Source organism: Molossus molossus, unplaced genomic scaffold (assembly GCF_014108415.1).
Source record: "Molossus molossus isolate mMolMol1 unplaced genomic scaffold, mMolMol1.p scaffold_m16_p_16, whole genome shotgun sequence".
NCBI lineage: Eukaryota > Metazoa > Chordata > Mammalia > Chiroptera > Molossidae > Molossus > Molossus molossus.
The window spans coordinates 11,357,403-11,376,093 of record NW_023425351.1 but is presented as its reverse complement, the minus strand read 5'-3'; the positions used below and the strand labels follow the sequence as shown (position 1 = coordinate 11,376,093).

The 18,691-nt window shown below is 37.2% G+C and overlaps 1 protein-coding gene across 3 annotated transcripts in view; it reads left to right on the top strand.

Moving 5' to 3' along the window:
• ATP6V1H (ATPase H+ transporting V1 subunit H) overlaps nucleotides 1-18,691 on the top strand; it is a 174,606-nt gene that overhangs the window by 144,857 nt on the left and 11,058 nt on the right. For 2 of the 3 annotated variants that reach the window (XM_036263933.1, XM_036263932.1), the window contains one exon: nucleotides 3,023-3,136. In XM_036263933.1, the coding sequence (XP_036119826.1) occupies nucleotides 3,023-3,136 (114 nt within the window). Of the gene's footprint in view, nucleotides 1-3,022; nucleotides 3,137-7,712; nucleotides 7,788-18,691 lie in introns of those variants that run through there. The other variant, XM_036263934.1, reaches the window with a different exon arrangement.

Below are 18,691 nucleotides of genomic sequence, written 5' to 3'. Positions count from 1 at the left end.
AGAGGAATAAGCAAGGGCAGGTAAGACAGGGTGTCAAGTAAAGAGGAAGGATAAGAAGCCAGTCCTGCCAACCCTCTCGAAGTAGCTCATGCACATGAGCACCAGACTAGTCAGTTGAATAAGCTGGTGACATAAGAATGACTTGATGGCCCTGGTGGATGTGGCTTGGTTGATTTGTTGTCCCATGCACCAAAGGGTAGTGGGTTTGATTCCCAGTCAGGGCACATACCCAGGTTCGATCTCTGGTGAGGGCATGTACGAGAGGCAACCCATTGATGTTTCTCTCTCCAATTGATGCCTCTCTCTCTCTTTCGCGCGCTCTCTCTCTCTCACCCTTCCTCTCTCTCTTAAAATCAATAAAAACATATTCTCAGGTGAGAATTTTTTAAAAATTAGGAAAAAAAATGAATGACTTATTGATTTTATGTTTGTTCCTCAAATTCCCTTTAAAATTTATCTGGCGATGATAATTTTTCCATGCCTCTAATTGAAAACCTAGGTGCACTTATTACTTTTTTTTCTCACGCTAGATAACAGCCCTGTAGTCGTTTTATTTTTTAATGGTTTTTTTTTTTATTGACTTTAGAGAAGGAGGAAGGGAGAGGGAGAGAGAGGTAGAAACATTGACGAGAGAGAAGATCAGTTGGCTGCCTCCTGCATGCCCCTCACTGGGGATCAGACCCACAATCTTGGCCTGTGCCCTGACCGGAAATCAAACCAGAGACCTCTTGGTGCATGGGCCAATGCTCAACCACTGAACCACACCAGCCAGGCAGCCCTGCTGTCATTTTAAATCATAGAAGGAGTTTAGTCCAAGACTAAAGACCAAGACCAAGAGTGTAGCCCTTCTCTCTACTTATTCAAAAGTAGGATTTCTCTCCTTTCTATCCCTGATACCCTCAGCCAGTGAGGGCCTGCGATCCTGTCCCTTTCTGGCTCTATTTCCCTACTGTTGCTCAGTTTCCTGAATCTGATAAATGGGGAAGGAAGAGGTGATGGGGAGAAGCAGGGTGTTTTTTACTTGCTGTTGATGGCTTCATGTGTTCTCACCTTGGTAGATGTCTGAAGCTGATAATTTCCCTAGTGCACTTTTTGGGGTTCATTGGAGACACCTTTTCTGGACCATCCATAGGTTGGTGTGAGCCATTGGTTGTGTTTTGTCTGGCTCATGGTGACACTCAAACTCCTTTGCCCCAGGCTCTGGGAATGCAGGCTGATCCCAACACTGCCACAGTCTACCTTGCTGCTGTTAGTTGCTGTGTCCTCTCAGGCTTGTGCCACTCTCAGGCACAGGCCACTGTCCTCCCAACTGTAGGGAACACACACCCATCTCTGCATGTGGTTCCCTTGGCAGGGGCTTAGAAGCCATCACCACCTTTTTCTTCTCTGTAAGGCAGGGGCCTGCAGGTGGGCTGGTGCCCTTCACAGAACATCATAAATCATCCTTCCTCTCCCTGGATTCTTTAATATTTGCAATAAAATTCCATAAGGGGATTAGAAATTTTTAGAGTTCTTTGTAAATTCTGCATATGATGTTCTCTCACAGATTCACTTTAGTGTCTGATATCTGTTCATTGGGCAACTCAGTTGAAACTGAGGCAGAAGGAGTTCCATATTATTATCTTATTATGTACAGGTATATATATATATTGGTTTCAACAGTTCAAAAAAATTAACATGATTACAAAGAGTAAACTGATGCTTGCTTAGATAATTCATCAGCTTGGGCATATCAGTATTTCCTAGTGTGGCAATGGATAATTCTAAGCACATGTGACTTTCTTTTTCCTGAATGTTACTCCTGATTTGTATACTTTTCTTTATATCTCTGTTCTTTATCATTTCTCCCCATGGACATCCTAGGCTACTCACAACTCTTAAAAGAGTTAGTAATGGAAAGTGTTAAGACAAGTACCTGGCCGATAGTGTTAAGTGTTAAGACAAGTACCTGGCAGACATAACAAGTGCTCAATTACTGTTTGATAATAATTATACTGTACTTCCCCCCCCCCTCAATTTAATACATATTTTTTTTAAAAAATGCTTTAAAAAATAATTATCAAAAGGTATAAAGATAAAAGCCTCTCTCTCACCTCTGATCCCCATCTAGCTGTGAGATTGTCTTAAGCCACCAAAGCCCTATTGCATTAAGATACCACTTGTCACTGATTCCTGTAATAGTTGTATCTCCCACTAGTCCGTGCAGACTGGACAATCCACTGTTGTGCTGGCGTTAGGAGACTCCACAGCTCTATCCACAGCCACCTTCTAGCAAAGGAACAGAGAATCTCTTCCCATTCATGAAGCACATAACCATTTTCACTTTACTTTTGTATCTGAGGTAACTGGAATTTTCATGGTGTTAGGGGGTACAGTGACAGAAAACAATGTCAGTTGTCAGTCATCTTGGTGCTCTTGAGAAGAGGAATTTTCTCCTCTGGTTCACTGCCCAGGAGGTCATGTGGCATATCCCATTGTTGCAAGAAAGAGCAGATATCTCAAAACTCAGTAGGTTTCTTCAGGAAATTCACTTGGCTTCTACTGGGTGCTTTTTAATCCTATGTTCCCTGAAATCTGCACCTGAGCCCATATCTGTCTCACATCACAGAACTGTTGGATTTAATCTTGATCTGATATTATTATGGATATTAAATGATGTTCCATATACTGATTTTAAGCAGGCCAGAAATACTGGTAATAAAGAAGTTAATACTCAACTACCTAGAAAACTATAATCTAGAATACTATGTGAGATGTCCAAGTAGATGATATCTGCCTGGATTGGGAAAGGAGAATAGCAGTTAGATTTATCATTAGAACTTCAAAGGAGGAAATATTTGAATACTCTAAATCTATGAGTTGGAGAAAATTATATAAAAAAAGACGTGTCGGTTTCCTTACCTGTATTGTAACTTTTCTTTTTTAAGTCCCTTGGCACTTTGGGATTCAGGCTTTCTTTTGATTAACAGCACGGGTTTGAAAGTAATTGCAGTATCTTCACGAAGTGTCTTCTGTCCTGCAGGGTTATTGAGCAGCTTGGTGGGAAGCAACTGGTGATGAACCACATGCACCATGAAGACCAGCAGGTTCGCTACAACGCTCTCCTGGCGGTGCAGAAACTCATGGTGCACAACTGGTATGTGCCAGCTTTCCCGCACACCCTGCTCTGCGGCCTCACTTGTGCAGACGTTCCTACTTAGTTGCTATGATGAATGATGGTTTTTAAAATCAGTGATAATTTTTCTTTTTCTTTTTATTGAATTTATTGGGGTGACACTGGTTAACAAAAATATACAGGTTTCAAATGCAAAATTCCACAACACATCATCTGTATACTGTATTGTGTGTTCATTTTTAAATATCTAGAAATATATTTTAGCAATTCAGAGCAATGAAATGATCATTTAAAAGCTGCATTAATGTTCTGAAGAAATGTATGTAGTATATTCAAAGTATAAATATCAAACACAACTCCAGAAGTAACTAAAAGGACCCTTGTGACATAAGTGAATCAGTCTTTTTTGGAATTAATAAAATCCAGTTGGACTATACTGATCAGAGACTACAATTTTACAAGGTTTAACTATTCAGCACATGGTTCACCTGACTGGATTTTACCAGTTCACACGAAAACACAAAGTGATTGATTTATTAAGATTTAACTCTCACATTTTATTTTTATTCATTTTAGCCTTTTGCTTTAGAAATAATTGAAGTCATGTTTTTCTGTCTTTTTTTAGAAAAATAAAAATTATTAACCTGTGTATGTCACTTAAAACAAGATGAATTAGAGTGACTGCTTAGCTAAAATGGTGAGCCGTTCATGTCCGTGATGCAACAGGCCAGGATTCCCTTTGTCAGGGCTGTTTTCAGCCGTAGGTCAGATGTTCAGTGCTTTCAGGGGCATAGCGCCTTCCAAACCGTCCCAGTGCCTCTCTGCTCCCCTCTCCATGGGAGCATGCTCTGGCATTGGACTATCTTTGTAAATGCACAGCGAACAAATACACATTCCTTATGACTGACGACAATGCTACCGGAAAGAATCAGTGGTGCATTAGAATGTGCACACTTGAAAGATGCAGTAAATGCAGTGTGGGAGGATATCCAGGTGCTGCTGTGGCATTATATGTCAACTACTATGGTCTTACCACATAAGCATTTTTTCATAAATACTGACATTTATGTATTTTTTCAATAGCTCTGCTTTGAGCCCTGACTTTGTACCCTGTTTGTTAAGTACTGGCTATAGCTGTGATAAAGTGGGCACAACTTTTCTGGGATGATTAGAGACAAAACAGCTAAGCTGAGATAATAATGAAAGGAACCAGATATACAGCTCAGGTATTGGGGGTAATTATTTCAGATAAAGGGAATGAGAGGGTAAAAGAAAATGAAGAGAAATGAGCTTGGTTTTAAAAGCAATGTCTGGAGACATATGTTTATGTGACAACTGGGGGTAATGGTGCTACAGGCACCTAGTGGGCAGAGGCCAGGGATCCTGCAGTGCACAGACAGTCCCCACAACAAAAACTGTCTTGCCCAATGTGTCAGCGGTGCCAAGGCTGAGAAACTCTGGTTTGAAGAATGGAATGAGGCCAACATAAAAAATATGGGCAAGGAAAGTTTGGCAGAAATCTGATTGTGTAGGGTCTTAGAGACTGTCATTTGACTCTTACTTTTATAGGGTGAGATAAAAGACATTGAGAGATTTTAGGGAAATGATAAGATTTGATTTGTTTTAAAAAGATTACTTAGGCTACTCTGTGGAGAATGGATTGTGCAGGGGGAAGTGTGAAAGCAGGAAGACCATTTTAGTAGGTTCTCATTGTGGTCTAGACTAGAGATGACTAGTAGCTTGGACTACAATTATAAAAGTTAACAAGCCTTGGCCGGTTGGGCTCAGCAGTTGGAGCATCAGCCCTGGACTGAAGAGTCTTGAGTTCAGTTCCTGGCCCAGTCAGGGGCAACCAGTCGATGTGTCTCTCTTACATCAATGTTTGTCTCTCTTTCTCTCCCTTCCACTCTATCTAAAAATCAGTGGGAAATAGCCTCGGGTGAGGATTAACAACAAAAAATTTAAGAAAACAAAAAATAGATGGACTTAGGATAGATTTCAGAGCTGGCACTGGCAACATTTGATGGGCTGAAAACATTTTTACTTTGTTCATAACCTCAATGCAAGAAAAATGGGATCAACAGAAGGCACTCAAATAGTTTTTATATGTTCATCAGGAGGAAAACTTGCAAGTCTGTCAGTAAAATATGGAATACTCCACTGGGTTTACCCCCTTTTTTCACTTCAATGCGAGACACATTTTTCCCTTTTCTATTTTATTTTTTCCATCACCTTTATCCCCTCTCTGCCCTCCTCCACCTCCACTTCTGCTATCATCACACTGTTGTCCCTGTTCATGAGTTCTCTCTCTTTTTCTTCTTTTTTGCTCAAGCCTTCCACCCTCCCCGCTTCAGTCTCCCCTTACCAGAGCTGTCTGCCCGCTCTCTATCTATGAGTCTGTCTCTGTTGTGCATGGTAGTTTGTTCATTAAATTCTACATATGAGTGGAATCATAAGGTACTTGTCTTTTTCTGACTGGCTTATTTCACTTAGCATAATGTTCTCCAGGTCCCATTGGTTGAGCATCATTCCATGCACTGAGCCACATTTTTCAATATAAACGGATTATTTAGTAATTATATCTCTCTTGGTTTATGTCTCTCTCATGAAATTAGTTTAAAGAATGTTGGCATTTAATAGAGTTCGAGACTGTTGCAACTAGTGATTTTATATTTGCCAGTTGTTTGTCTAAAGTTCTGTGAGACACGGTTTTATTGTCACTTTTTGCTGAAATTACTGTTGCTGAAGTATAATTCTTGTTTAAATTTCTCTTGAAGAACTTATTGTTGGGTTTAGTTTTTTTTTTTAATGTATATTTCTGATGTGAGAAAAAAAACAGGTATGAAAATAGGATGTTGAGAAAATATTTGTGGAGAAAATATTTTGATTGAGAATTTGTTTTTTAAATGATTACACATTGAAGGTGAAACATTTAAAATTTGATTTTTCGCCCTTGAATTTAAGAATTTGATTTAGTCTCATAATATATTTTTGATGTATATATACAAAAGGAAAAGTAAATATCTTTATAGCCAGAAACTGGTTTATTCAGAAATTTTCACATAAAGAAAAATTAGAATTCACATTTGACCTGTAGATTTTGTTGTGACATATTTCCTTGACTCTTTGTGCCAGAGAATGAAAATTGCTCAAGTAATAGCAATTTATTTTACCTTTGATCAATATGAGACCAAATAGAATGCCATTTGGAAAGTAAATCTTCTGCAAAGTTATCCCCAAATGTAAAAGGATTTATTTTATCTGTATTGTTGAAGTATTACAGATTTCCTTCCTTTTTCCCCCCATTGACCCCCTCCTCACCCCTCCTGCCTTCCCCACACTATTGTCTGTGTCCATTGATTGTGCATATATGCATATAAGTTCTTTGTTTTATCTCTTCCCACCCCCCATTCCCCTTCCCTCTGAGGTTTGTCAGTCTGTAAAAGGATTTTGAGTTAAAATCTTTATGCAGATAACCAAGTTGTCCTTATTAAATCATGCTGGTAAAGACTGCTTTTCCACTTACCTAAAATATGCTTTTATGACCTAAAATATGGTTCTAAGTTGTTTCACACCAAATAAAAACATGAAAATACAGTTGATTTTTTTTTCTTTTTAGCATTTGTTTTGATTTAATTAAAATTAATTTTCTAGGTGATATATTTTAGTTAAAATGATTAAAAAATAATCATAAATAAGAGCAAAATAAAAGTCTGACTGAATGGCAACAGCAGCAGCAGGTTTCCGTGGCAGTTTTGCTCGTTATCTGTAGTTACTATTTTGCTCCTAAACTGTGCTGAAAAGATTTCCAGCACACCCTTAATTTTCTTTTACTTTTCTATCATAAATGATTTTTCGATATTTGATGTTGCATTACTCCTAAAGTATCTGCTTATTAGAATTAATTATAATTTTAGATATAAAGTAAACATTTATTTTTTTACTGCAGGGAATATTTTTTTGTTTTAAGTATAAATTTAGAATTACATTTTAAGTATAAACTGGATACTTTTAAAATCATAGAACTGGGCTACCTTTGGATATTGATTTTGATTCTGTTTTAAGGAGTTAAGTAGTATGTTTCTTGATAATATAGAGATAGAGTTATCTCTGTTTTACATGATAGGGAGTATAGAGTTATATATCGTATAAAAATAATTTTTATGAGTTTATGATTAATTTTCAAAATTATTTCCATAAATTACAAATCTTCATAGAGTAGCCAATATTTCTCCCCTTCTACTTGACATCTGTATTTGCATGAAATAATGGATTACAAATAACGCTAACTGATTTAGTGGGGGGATAAGGGGGCCGGAATAGAGTTGCTAAGGGACAGTTGGCTCACACTCTGCCTCCTCAGTTCAGGAGGCCTGGAGCAGCTCATTCCTGCCCGCAGCCCTCCTAAAGGACATGCGCAGCTCTCTGTGCGTTCCTGGCACGTCCCGTGTTCTTTTGAGCAGTGCTAGATTTTTATATTCATAAGTTTGGCAGAATATATAAACAATGACAACTTACTCCAGCAAACTTTTATATATACCCTCAGTTTATACCTTCTACTTTAATGTAATAAAATGTCACCATTTTTCTCCTACAGAATGATTTTATATGTAATCAGCTTGTAATTCAGAAGCAACAGTATGTGCATATGGACAGCTCAAGACTTCAGGAAAGAAACACTGAATTTTGTAGGTCGAGGATCTCATGTAGACCCTCTATTTCTATTTGTTTCTCAATTCTTTTCACCCTTATTTCAAGCAGAATAATAAGTTCTAAGAGTATTACCCTCTTTAGATATTCTGTGTGTAGGTAAATAATGTAATAGAGAAGAACTCACCAAGCCAAGTGTATCCATGTTACTTCTTTGTTCTCTGAGTTTATATCTGTTTAGGATATTTTAATTATTCCATTAGTACACAGTCATAAATTCAGTGATTAAAATAGTTATTTATGAACTGAATTGAAGAAAAAATCCTAATGTAAGCTTTAACCTTTTAGTGCTAAAAATCATGTTACTAACACCCTCCATATGATTTTAAATAAACATATAGCACTTCTAGATTTAATATTTTCCAGAATTAATTTAGAAAACAGTGTTTCCTCTTTGAGTGCCAGGAATTTTCCACATTGTTCTTATGACATTTTTAGTGGTGGAACCTTTGAAAATGTTTTTAAGGGCATATGTTTTGGTATTTAATGAAAAAATAAAATGCAATAAATTAAAAAGCTATTAAACAGTTACAAAAAAACCAACCAACCAAAAAAATGAGAAATACAACTTGATTTATTAAAATATATGAAAACCAACTCCACGTAAAAAGAAATTTGGATAGCTGTTGTCTCACTATTGCTTGAGCAACTCCAGATCTCCAGTCTAAAGTTGCTTCTGCTTTGTGAGTGAGAGATGTTTTAAGACTGTACTAACTTCTTATTTTTCTGGGCACTGTGTATCATTTAATGACAATTGATTTGGAAATGTCAGCATAGCATAAATCTTAGATTATTGTAGAGTACCAGCCAAAATAAACATTGGAGGAGATGTATAATGAGCATTCCTACAGCAAAGAAAGTAATACCACTGATGGATAATAGGTTCTGTGTACTTTATAATTAAATGAAAAATCAAATTCAGATTTCATACATAGGTGACTGTGACTAAGGTATAAGTGTCTGTGGATCAAGTTCATGTTGTTGTTTTGTTTGATTAGGATTGGCTTCTTAGATGTGCAGATACCTGAATTGGGTTTTGAAGGACTGGTTAAATATAAACAAAAGAAAAGTAAGGAAAGACAGAGAAAAATGAGCTAACTTGCTTTGCTTTTAAGTACTTTCTCTCCATTCCCTTTTCATGGTCAGGGCAGTTACATTTGTCATTTCATGGGCTATATGTGTGTCTGTGTGAAATAACTGAATTAACCTCAGTAGAATAGAGTATGCTAAAAATTGAATAAAGATTAAGCAAACTTTATATTTACTACTTTAAAAAGATTCCTTTGTTTGTTTAAATTTTTATTTATTTTTATTAAATAATTAATTTATTTTTGTTACAGATGTTTCTCCTTTACCCCAGATACCCTCCTCCCAATCCCTCTCCTCCCCCTAGCATTGTTGTTTGTGTCCATTGGTTATGCATACATGCATATAAGTTTTTCGGTTTATCTCATCCCTGCCCACCGCCCCCGTCCTCTGAATTTGTCGGTCTGAACTGTACTCCTTTCTATGTCTCTGGGTCTGTTTTGTTCATCACATTATTTTGTTCATTATATTCCACAAATAAGTGAGATCATGTGGTACTTATCTTTCTCTGACGGGCTTATTTTGCTCAGCATAATACTCTCCAGGTCCCTGCATGTCATCTCAAAGGGTAAGAGCTCTTTCTTGTTTTAGAGCTGCATAGTATTCCATTGTATATATGTACCACAGCTTTTTCATCCACTCATCTATTGATGGACACTTGGGCTGTTTCCAGATCTTAGCAATTGTAAATAGTGCTGCTATGAACATAGGGGTACTTATATTCTTCTGATTGGTGTTTGGGGCTTCTTAGGACATATTCCTAGAAGTGGGATCACTGGGTCAAATGCAGTTCAATTTTTAATGTTTTGAGGAAACACCATATTGTTTTCCATAGTATCTGCACCAGTCTGCATTCCCACCAGCAGTGTACTAGAGTCCCCTTTTCTCCACACCTTCACCAGCACTTGTTGTTTGATAATGTGTTGATGGCAGCCATTCTGGCAGGTGTGAGGTGATACCTCATAGCCATTTTAATTTGCATCTCTCTGATGATTAGTGATGTTGAGCATTTTTTCATATGTCTCTTGATCATTTGTATATCCATTTTTGAGAGGTGTCCACTTTTTTAATTGGGGTCTTTGTCTTCCTTTTGAGTAGTATGAGCACTCTATATATTTTGGAAAATAACCCCTTATCTGATGTATCATTGGCACTTATGCTCTCCCATATAGTGGGTTCCCTTTCCATTTTGATGGTTGTTTCTTTTGCTGTGCAAAAGCTTTTGAGTTTGATGTAGTCCCATGTATTAATTTTTTTTCTTTGTTTCTCTTGCCTTAGGCATTCTAGCAGTGAAAATTCTGCTGCAGGTGATGTCTGAAATTTTGTTGCCTATATTTTCTTCTAGGATTTTTATGGATTCACGAGTCACATTTAAGTGTTTTACCCATTTTGAGTTTGTTCTTGTGTATGTTGTAAGTTGGTTGTCTAGTTTCATTTTTTTTGCGTGTAGCTGTTCAATTTTTCCAACCCCATTTATTAAAGAGTCTGTCTTTACTCCATTGTATGCACTTGCCATCTTTGTCAAATATTAATTGAGCATGATGTCTTGGGTCAATTTCCAGGTTCTGTGTTCAGTTCCATTGATTTATATGCCTGTTCCTGTGCCAGTATCAGGCTGTTTTGATTACAATGGCTTTGTAGTATAACCTGATATTTGGTATTGTGATCCCTCCTACTTTGTCCTTCTTTTTCAAGATTGCTATGGCTATTTGGGGACTTTTTTGGTTCCATATGAACTTTTGAAATATTTGTTCTAGTTCTGTGAAATACGTTGTTGGTATTTTGATGGGGATTGCATTGAATCTCTAGGTTGCTTTGGGTAATATGGACATTTTAAAGATGTTAATTCTTCCAATCCATGAACAAATTATATGCTTTCACTTTTTTATATCTTCCTCTATTTCTTTCTTCAATGTCCTGTAGTTTTCTGCAAATAGGTCCTTTACTTCTTTGGTTAAATTTATTCCTAGGTATCTTAATTTTTTCACTGCTATGGTAAATGAGATTTTTTTTTAGTTTCTCTTTCTGTGAGTTCATTATTGGTATATAAGAATGCCATCGATTTCTTGATGGTAATTTTGTATCCTGCTACTTTGCCAAATTTGTTTATTAAATCTAGTAGATTTTTGATGGAGTCTTTAAGGTTTTCTATCTATAATATCATGTCATCCGCAAATAATGACAGTTTCACTTCCTCCTTTCCAATTTGGATCCCTTTCATTTTTTCTTTATATCTAATTGCTGTGGGTAAGACTTCTAAGTACTATGTTAAATAAGAGTGGCAAAAGTGGGCATCCCTGTTTTGTTCCTGTTCTTAAGGGAAATGCTTTTAGTTTCTGCCATTGAGTGTGATGTTGGCTGTAGGTTTTTCATATATGGCCTTTATTATGTCGAGATATGATCCCTGTATTTCCACATGGCTGAGCGTTTTTATCAGAAATGGATGCTGGATTTTGTCGAATGCCTTTTTAGCGTCTGTTGATATGATCATATGGTTTTTATCTTTCATTTTGTTTATGTGGTGTATCACATTTATTGATTTGCAAATATTGTACCAGCCTTGCATCCCTGGGATGAATCCCACTTGGTCATGGTAAATGATTTTTTTAATGTATTGTTGGATCTGATTTGCTAATATCTTGTTAAGGATTTTGGCATCTATGTTCATTGGGGATATTGGCCTGTAGTTTTCTTTTTTTGTAGTATCTTAACTGGGTTATGCTGGCCTCCTAAAACGAGTTTGGCAGTCTTCCTTCTTCATGAATTTTCTTGAATAGTTTGAGGAGAATGGGTGTTAGTTCCTCTTTGAGTGTTTGGTTAAACTCCCCCATGAAACCTTCTGGGCCTGGGCTTTTGTTTGCTGGGAGAGTCTTGATTACATCTTCAATTTCCTTAGTTGTTACTGGTCTGTTCAAGTTTTCTATCTCTTCCTGGTTCAGTTTTGGGAGACTGTGTTTCTAGAGATTTGTTCATTTCACCTAGATTGTCCAATTTGTTGGTGCATAATTGTTCATAGTCTATGTTAATGATCCTTTGTATTTCCAAAGTGTCAGTTGTTACTTCTCTTTCATTTCTGATTTTGTTTATTTGGGTCCTCTCTATTTCTTGGTGAGTCTGGCTAAGAGTCCATCAATCTTGTTTATCTTTTCAAAGAACCAGCTGTTTGTTTCATTGATCTTTTGAATAGTTTTTTTTTAGCCTCTATGTCTCTAAGAGGTTTTCAGAATCATTTTCATAGTTTCCTTTTATATGTCACACAGATGTTACATCTTGATGGGGGAGGGGGAGATCTCATGGGTAACAGAAAAGAATTGATAAGTTTTTGTCACCACTGAAAACTTGATGTAATAAGCCTGCCATCTTAAGAAGGACACCTTTTTATGTAACTATCCTTTATTGGATTTTAATTAAATTTATGTTTATAAAGAATTAAACAGTGGTGCCATAGGTACGTACCCTAAATTTAAATCCCTTATATGAGTGAAATGATATTAATTGCCAGCCCTTACTTATATTTAAAAATAGAAGTCCATAACATAAAAAAGTACCAAAATGTTAATATGAGGGCCAAAAGATTTCCTACAGTATCATGTGTCTTATATCTATACACTATCAAAGCTCTAGAACATTTCCCTGTACTTTTTGCACCTTCAGAATCTTCTTGCCTCACTTTCCTTAAGGGTTAGGTATTTGTAGATAGATGCTTGAAATGGAAATAGTCTCTTGGATTACAGTTTTTCCTAGCTTGCTTCAACAGCCCAGAACTATCTTATGAGTAAACGTTTCAGTGTGTGTGTCTAGTTACTTTCCCATCTGAGCATTATTTACTTTCATCTCTGTAACTGGCACCCCCTATCTCTAATTAGTCATGGACAGAAATACCTTTTAGATACTTCAATATGTGCTGAGATAGAGATATGAAATAGACAGTAAAGGCACAGCCTACCCGTTCAGTCTGTTGTCAAGGGGGGTGGAGAGAAATATGAATCCGTGTCGTAGGAGCTTAGGAACTGGGCCTCTTCTACCCTGGGCCTTTAAAACGGAAGTTTTCCTTATTAGGTAATGCTCGGCTGATTTTGAAGGATCGAGGAGTTAGTTGGTGGACATGAGGTCGGAGAACAGGGAGGACTTCTAGGCAGTGGCGTGCTGTGTGCGAAAAGCACAGCAGTGTCTCCGGAACCAAAATTGGGCATCTGGGAGCAGACTAGTACTAAAAGGCCACCAGTGAAGTCGTGTGCACTGTCTTAGTATTTCAGAAAGATTTGGCCTAACCACAGTAATCTGAATACCAATTTGTTCTATTTAGGATTAAAAAATAAATAAACAAGCGGTTCATCTGTCTCGCATAATCTAAACTGTATGCGTGGCAGGCCCGGAACTGGCACGGCAGCTCTGCTCATAAAGCAACCAGTGTCCTTCAGCTTTCCTGCTCCCCTTCTGGGTGTAGCTTTCATCCGTCTGCTTACGATGGACACGAGAAGTGTGAAAAGAAAAATGTTTTCATAGGAGGATTTGTTTTCTTTAAAAAGTTTTTCTTTTAATTGGAAAGAATTTCAACTACTGAAGAGTTGCAAGAACAGTACAATAAATTAGTATACCTTTCACCTTGATTCACCAGTTGTTGGCATTTTGCCACATTTGTTTCCTTTCTCTGAACCTCTTTTTTTCTGAACTATTGATACTAAGTGGCAGACCTCATGGTCTTTCAATCCTAAATACTTTACACGTCTCCTAAGAACAGGGGTAACCATGGTACAGTGATGCAATGCTGTAAAACATAGCTCATGTTCAAAGTTCCTTGTCTATAGCAAATATTTCTGTCCAATCCAGGATAATGCATTGCATGTGTCTTTATTCTCCTTTAAATAGAATAGTCTTTGGTCTTTCTTTGTCCTTCTTAAATTTATATCTTTAAAGACTACAGGCTAGTTGCTCTGTGGAATGTCCCTCAATTTTTTTCCAATTGGATTCATTTGCATTTTTGGCAGGAACACCACAGAAGTGATGCTGTGTCCCTCTTAATGTTCATATCAGGAAGCTCTTGAGACAGTTTGCCCTATTATTGGTGGTGGTACCTTTGATCACCTGCTTACAGTGGTATCTAATAAGATTCTCCATTGTCATAAATGTTCTTCCCCTTTGTAGTGAATAAGTAATCCATGGGGAGGTATTTTGAGACTATAAATACTTGTGTTTCCGAACAAACTTTCACTTTACTAAAAAGTAACTATTGGTATTTCTTGCCTGAGTCAATTATTACTAGATTGCAAAATACCTTTGGGGACTTTATTTTTTATCGGTGTAATGCCATTTGGACCAGCAGTCTGTATTCAACAGTGCAGAGGAAACAATCTTAAGAAGAAATAATATAACAATCAATAAAGAATCTTATCTGGTTTGTGTTGGGAGACTGGAGGAGGAGGAGAAAATGGCCAGGCACTTTGTATTCCAGAGCTTAGCTCTCCTGCGCCACAAGAATTTTACCTTTTTTCTATTTATTCTTTCCTTTTGCATCTAAGTACTATTTGATGTGTCACTTCAGGTAGTGCTCTTGAGAGAAGTATGACTCAATATTAGTTCCTATCTCAGTTATGACTTTCTGAAAATGACATTATATCTTTTGATATCTTCTAGAGTGTTTTTATGATAGATGTTATAAAGTTACTAGAAACATAGCTCCTGACCATGGTTTTCATCAGAAATTAGTACTAGAGTTTTTATTTGGTACACCAAGAGTGAGTGTTCTCCAACATAAAGACAATTTTAAGAAAGTCAGCCATAAGGTATTTAGATTAGTACAGACATTTATTTTCTTCAGTTATTAGACATGTAAACGAATGAGATGTCTTATTTAGTAAGGCTGTTACTTGTTCATGGTTAGTATATTAGTGATGTTAATACAATAATTAGCATAATCTTGAGACTACTTTTTCGATTTCTAATTTTGTTCTGCCTACATAGGAAAATTGTGTGTATGTGTACATGCATAGATCTATTTCCTTTTCTAAGATATATTTTGCATATTATGCATGTTTAAAATAAAATATATCCAGTTTATCATCTTTTGACAACCTATAACAATTTTGCTATTTTTCTCTTAAGAAGTATGTTAAGTAAAAATATGTGTTCTGATTTATTAACTTACATTTTTTATCAAGCTGAAGCAATGGTAAAAATTTACCCTTAGGTGATAATTTTAAAAAATCATTGCAGTGTTTTTATAGATTGTCAATAGCAGCTACACATTTAAATGGAAACTGCATAGGAAATCATGTAAATGATAAAATTACAGAAACAAATTAGTTACTATGATGATTCTATCACTACAATGATTCTTTTAGAACAAAACAGGAATGTAATTGTTTCTTCTAGTCAAAGAGTACCTTAATAAGCTAAGGTCTGAAAATTTTTTTGGTTCTTTATCTTCACCAGGAATGGTTAGCTTACTTGGGTTAGCTTAAATATAAGAAGATATATTATAAGAATGTCATTGTAGCTCACAGAATCTAATATTAGGTGAGGTCACACAGTTCTATGGAAACTGGGAACCAGAGAGCTGTCAGGAAGCAAGGCAACTTTTTCCATGTCCCTGTTCTTCTGGCCACGTGATTTCTCATGTCTACAGCCCTTCTGTTTAGTTCTTTTCCGTAGACTGACTTTCATTCCCCAAACCCTGTCAATGTAGCCCCACAGCAACAGGCAGAGTCTTAGTGTCTTTCCGCACCGAGCCTCCTTCTTTTGGCTAGCGTAGTTGGGTATGCCCTTCCAAGTATCTGGGCATGGGGGTTCCTTTGATTCCTGCCGGGCCTATTCCTTGGTCCCTTTTCTCTCCTTTTTACCTGATGGAGGAGGAGCAGGATTTGAATGGCAGTGAAGCGGTGCTTTTATTTTCAGCACATTGATTTTGATGTCTCTGAATTATATCCATGGAGAACTCAAAAAGGTAGTCAGAGGTATGGGTTTGGAGTTCAGGAGCAAAATGTAAGCTACAGTGATAGATATAAAGTAATCAATAGAGGGAGGAATAAAGTCATGAAAATAGATGAGATTACTCCCCCCCCACCCAAAGCATGAAGAACAGGGCTTCTTCACTTAGGAGGTTTTTGCATTAACTCCCTGAAATTGCATGTAAAAATCATGTATAAATGTTTTCTGTGTGAAGGGGCCATGCTTTTCATCAAATTCTGAAATAGATTTGTGATTCAAAAAGGTTAAGAATCAGTGTTAGAGAATGAAACAAAACACCTGAATCTAATACAAAATAATACTGAATGTAAACTGTAATTGAAAAAAAAAACCATAAACACAGTTCACAATACAAGAAATGCAAAGGGTCCATCTCATTGTGTAAAATATACACAATAAAATGGGAAAAAAGAAACATTTCAAAGGCTGACAGAAGAGTGGATTTTACACAAGGAGGGTGAGGTAGGTGAAAGACGGACAGATTCTAAGGCAAATTGGCTGGAAAATTAGGAGAAAATCAGGAACATATGCTCTTAGGGAAGCAAAAAGAAAGGGGGTATGTGCCCAGCCAGTGTGGCTCAGTGGTTGAGTGTCGACTCAAGCACCAGGAGGCTGCTGGTTCTGCTCCTGGTCAGGGCACGTGCCCCTTTTTGTGCCCAATCCCCAGTGGGGGTTGTGCAGGAGGAGGCCAATCCACGTTCTCTCTCATCAGTGTTTCTATCTCTCCCTCTCCCTCTCTCTCTAAAAATCAATAAAGAAAAAAACAATTAAAAAAAAAGAAGAATGGAGGTATAGTTCAGGAAGGATTGAGTAAGGGGCCAGCAGTGTGAAAGGCAGCTGAGAGGACAAGGAAGCCAGGGACTGAGAGTGTGCCTCGGATGTGGCAGGACCATTGGGGACCCGGTCCAGGAGCCTCGGTGGCTGCAAAAGGCAGATTGCAGCAGGCTGAGGATGTGGAAGAAGTAAAGACAGTCTTTGTGGTCATCTTCTAGAAGCTTTGGTGGCAGAGGGAGGAAAAAGGACAGTGCTTAGTGGGGGGCCTGAGGTAGAGTTTGGCTTTGGTTGTCATTTGTTTTAAAATGGATGTCTACATGGTGCCACAGGGGAGGAACTGAAGGTTAAAAAAGCTGGGTAGTTGATGGAGGGAAGGACCGAAGAGGGGCTGAGATAGTTAGGGAAAGGCAATTAGGTAGGGACTGTCTACTATTAAATATATAGACAGACTTCCTTTCTGCCCATGAGATTAAAACTCTGTTGTCTGGACTGGACTAATTTAGCAAATAAATATTCATTGAAATGACTTGGTAAATTGGGGAGGGTAAGTCTCCAATTTATGTAGAATAAATGTTTTCTCATAGCTAAAGATTTAACTTTTTCTGTTCTAACCTTTTAATTTGAGGGTGGATAGTCATAGGTAGTGCAGTGTGAGTTGTTAAAAATGTTCGGGGTATTTCCTACCCTTTATCAGTTGTTGGATGTGCTATAGATAGCAAATGGAGGTAGAGTAGAACAGTTCTGTTCACGACCATGAGAGGGAAGAGATTCACATTGTTGAGGTACTAGCCGGGGATATAATATTATCTTTTCAATCTTCACACATCTCTGCCCGATAGACGCTCCTGTTCTCATTTTTACATATATGAAGTCCAGTGCATAAGGGTGGTTAAGTAATTGCCCAATTCATGGCAATTAGATTTGAACATGGATCTGTGTAACCCCAAATCCCAAATTTGGTATCAATCCATCATGCTATTTAGTACGGTATACTTGGAGGCCTAATGGGTGTACACTTGCTCATACTCCCTCCCCATATACAGTAAGAGTTCTATACACGATACTTGTCAGGGCTTTGCTTTGTATTCAGATGGCGTTGATGTGCAGCTACCCATCTTCTGTCTCTTCTCAGTTTTCATTGTCTGTCCATTGCATACTGTCCCGGCTCTTCTTTTTCTTTTTCACCCCAAGTCCTTGCCATTTCTATCTGATTGCAGCTACCACATCTGCAGTTGGCTGAATTATTTAAAATTTTAAAATCTCTTTTTCCTTTTTGTTCCTACCACACCCTGGCTTTTGTGCAGAAAAGCTGACCATGTGTAGCTCTTGCCCAGCAATCAAATGCTCCTTTCCTACACATGGGAACTAATGGATTGGCCCAGCAGGTTGATTGCCTGGCTTTCTCTTCTTTTTGCTTCATTTAATCGCTGCCTCCTGCTCCTGGCTCTTTGTTGATGGAAAGAGATGCCTTTCCACTTCCATTTTCTGATTTTACTTTAGGTTTAGAGTGATGACTCTGTTGCTACTGAAAGAGAAAGTGACTTATTTCACAGGTGTTAGGAAAATGACTTTTAAGGAAAACTTTGCCTGACTACTAAGATTTAAGCATCTCCCCAAATTTCTTTTAGGAGTAGACGGAATATGAGTTATAAGTATTTTGATAAAGTGAATAGAGCTTTCTTCATAGCCTTTAAATTGTACAGACTAAGTTAATACTATTTGCTAATTTTATCTAGGTATCTTGACTTTTTAAATTATGTGGATGATTTCTCTATCAATTCATCACTTTGCTTGTTATGCCCATTTAACAGTGAAGTCAAGAAAATGATTTATATATTAAATGTAATAGTTTATTTAAAAACCTGTATTAAACCTATAGTAAATATCCATTTAAAACTTTGTTTTACAATAGTGACTTATAACCTGGCAATTTTAAGACGTGTTTCTCCTTCCTCAAGTACCTTTATTTATAATTATCTGTTTTGTTACTTATCATTACATACTAAAACACACACACACACACACAACTTTTTCTCATTT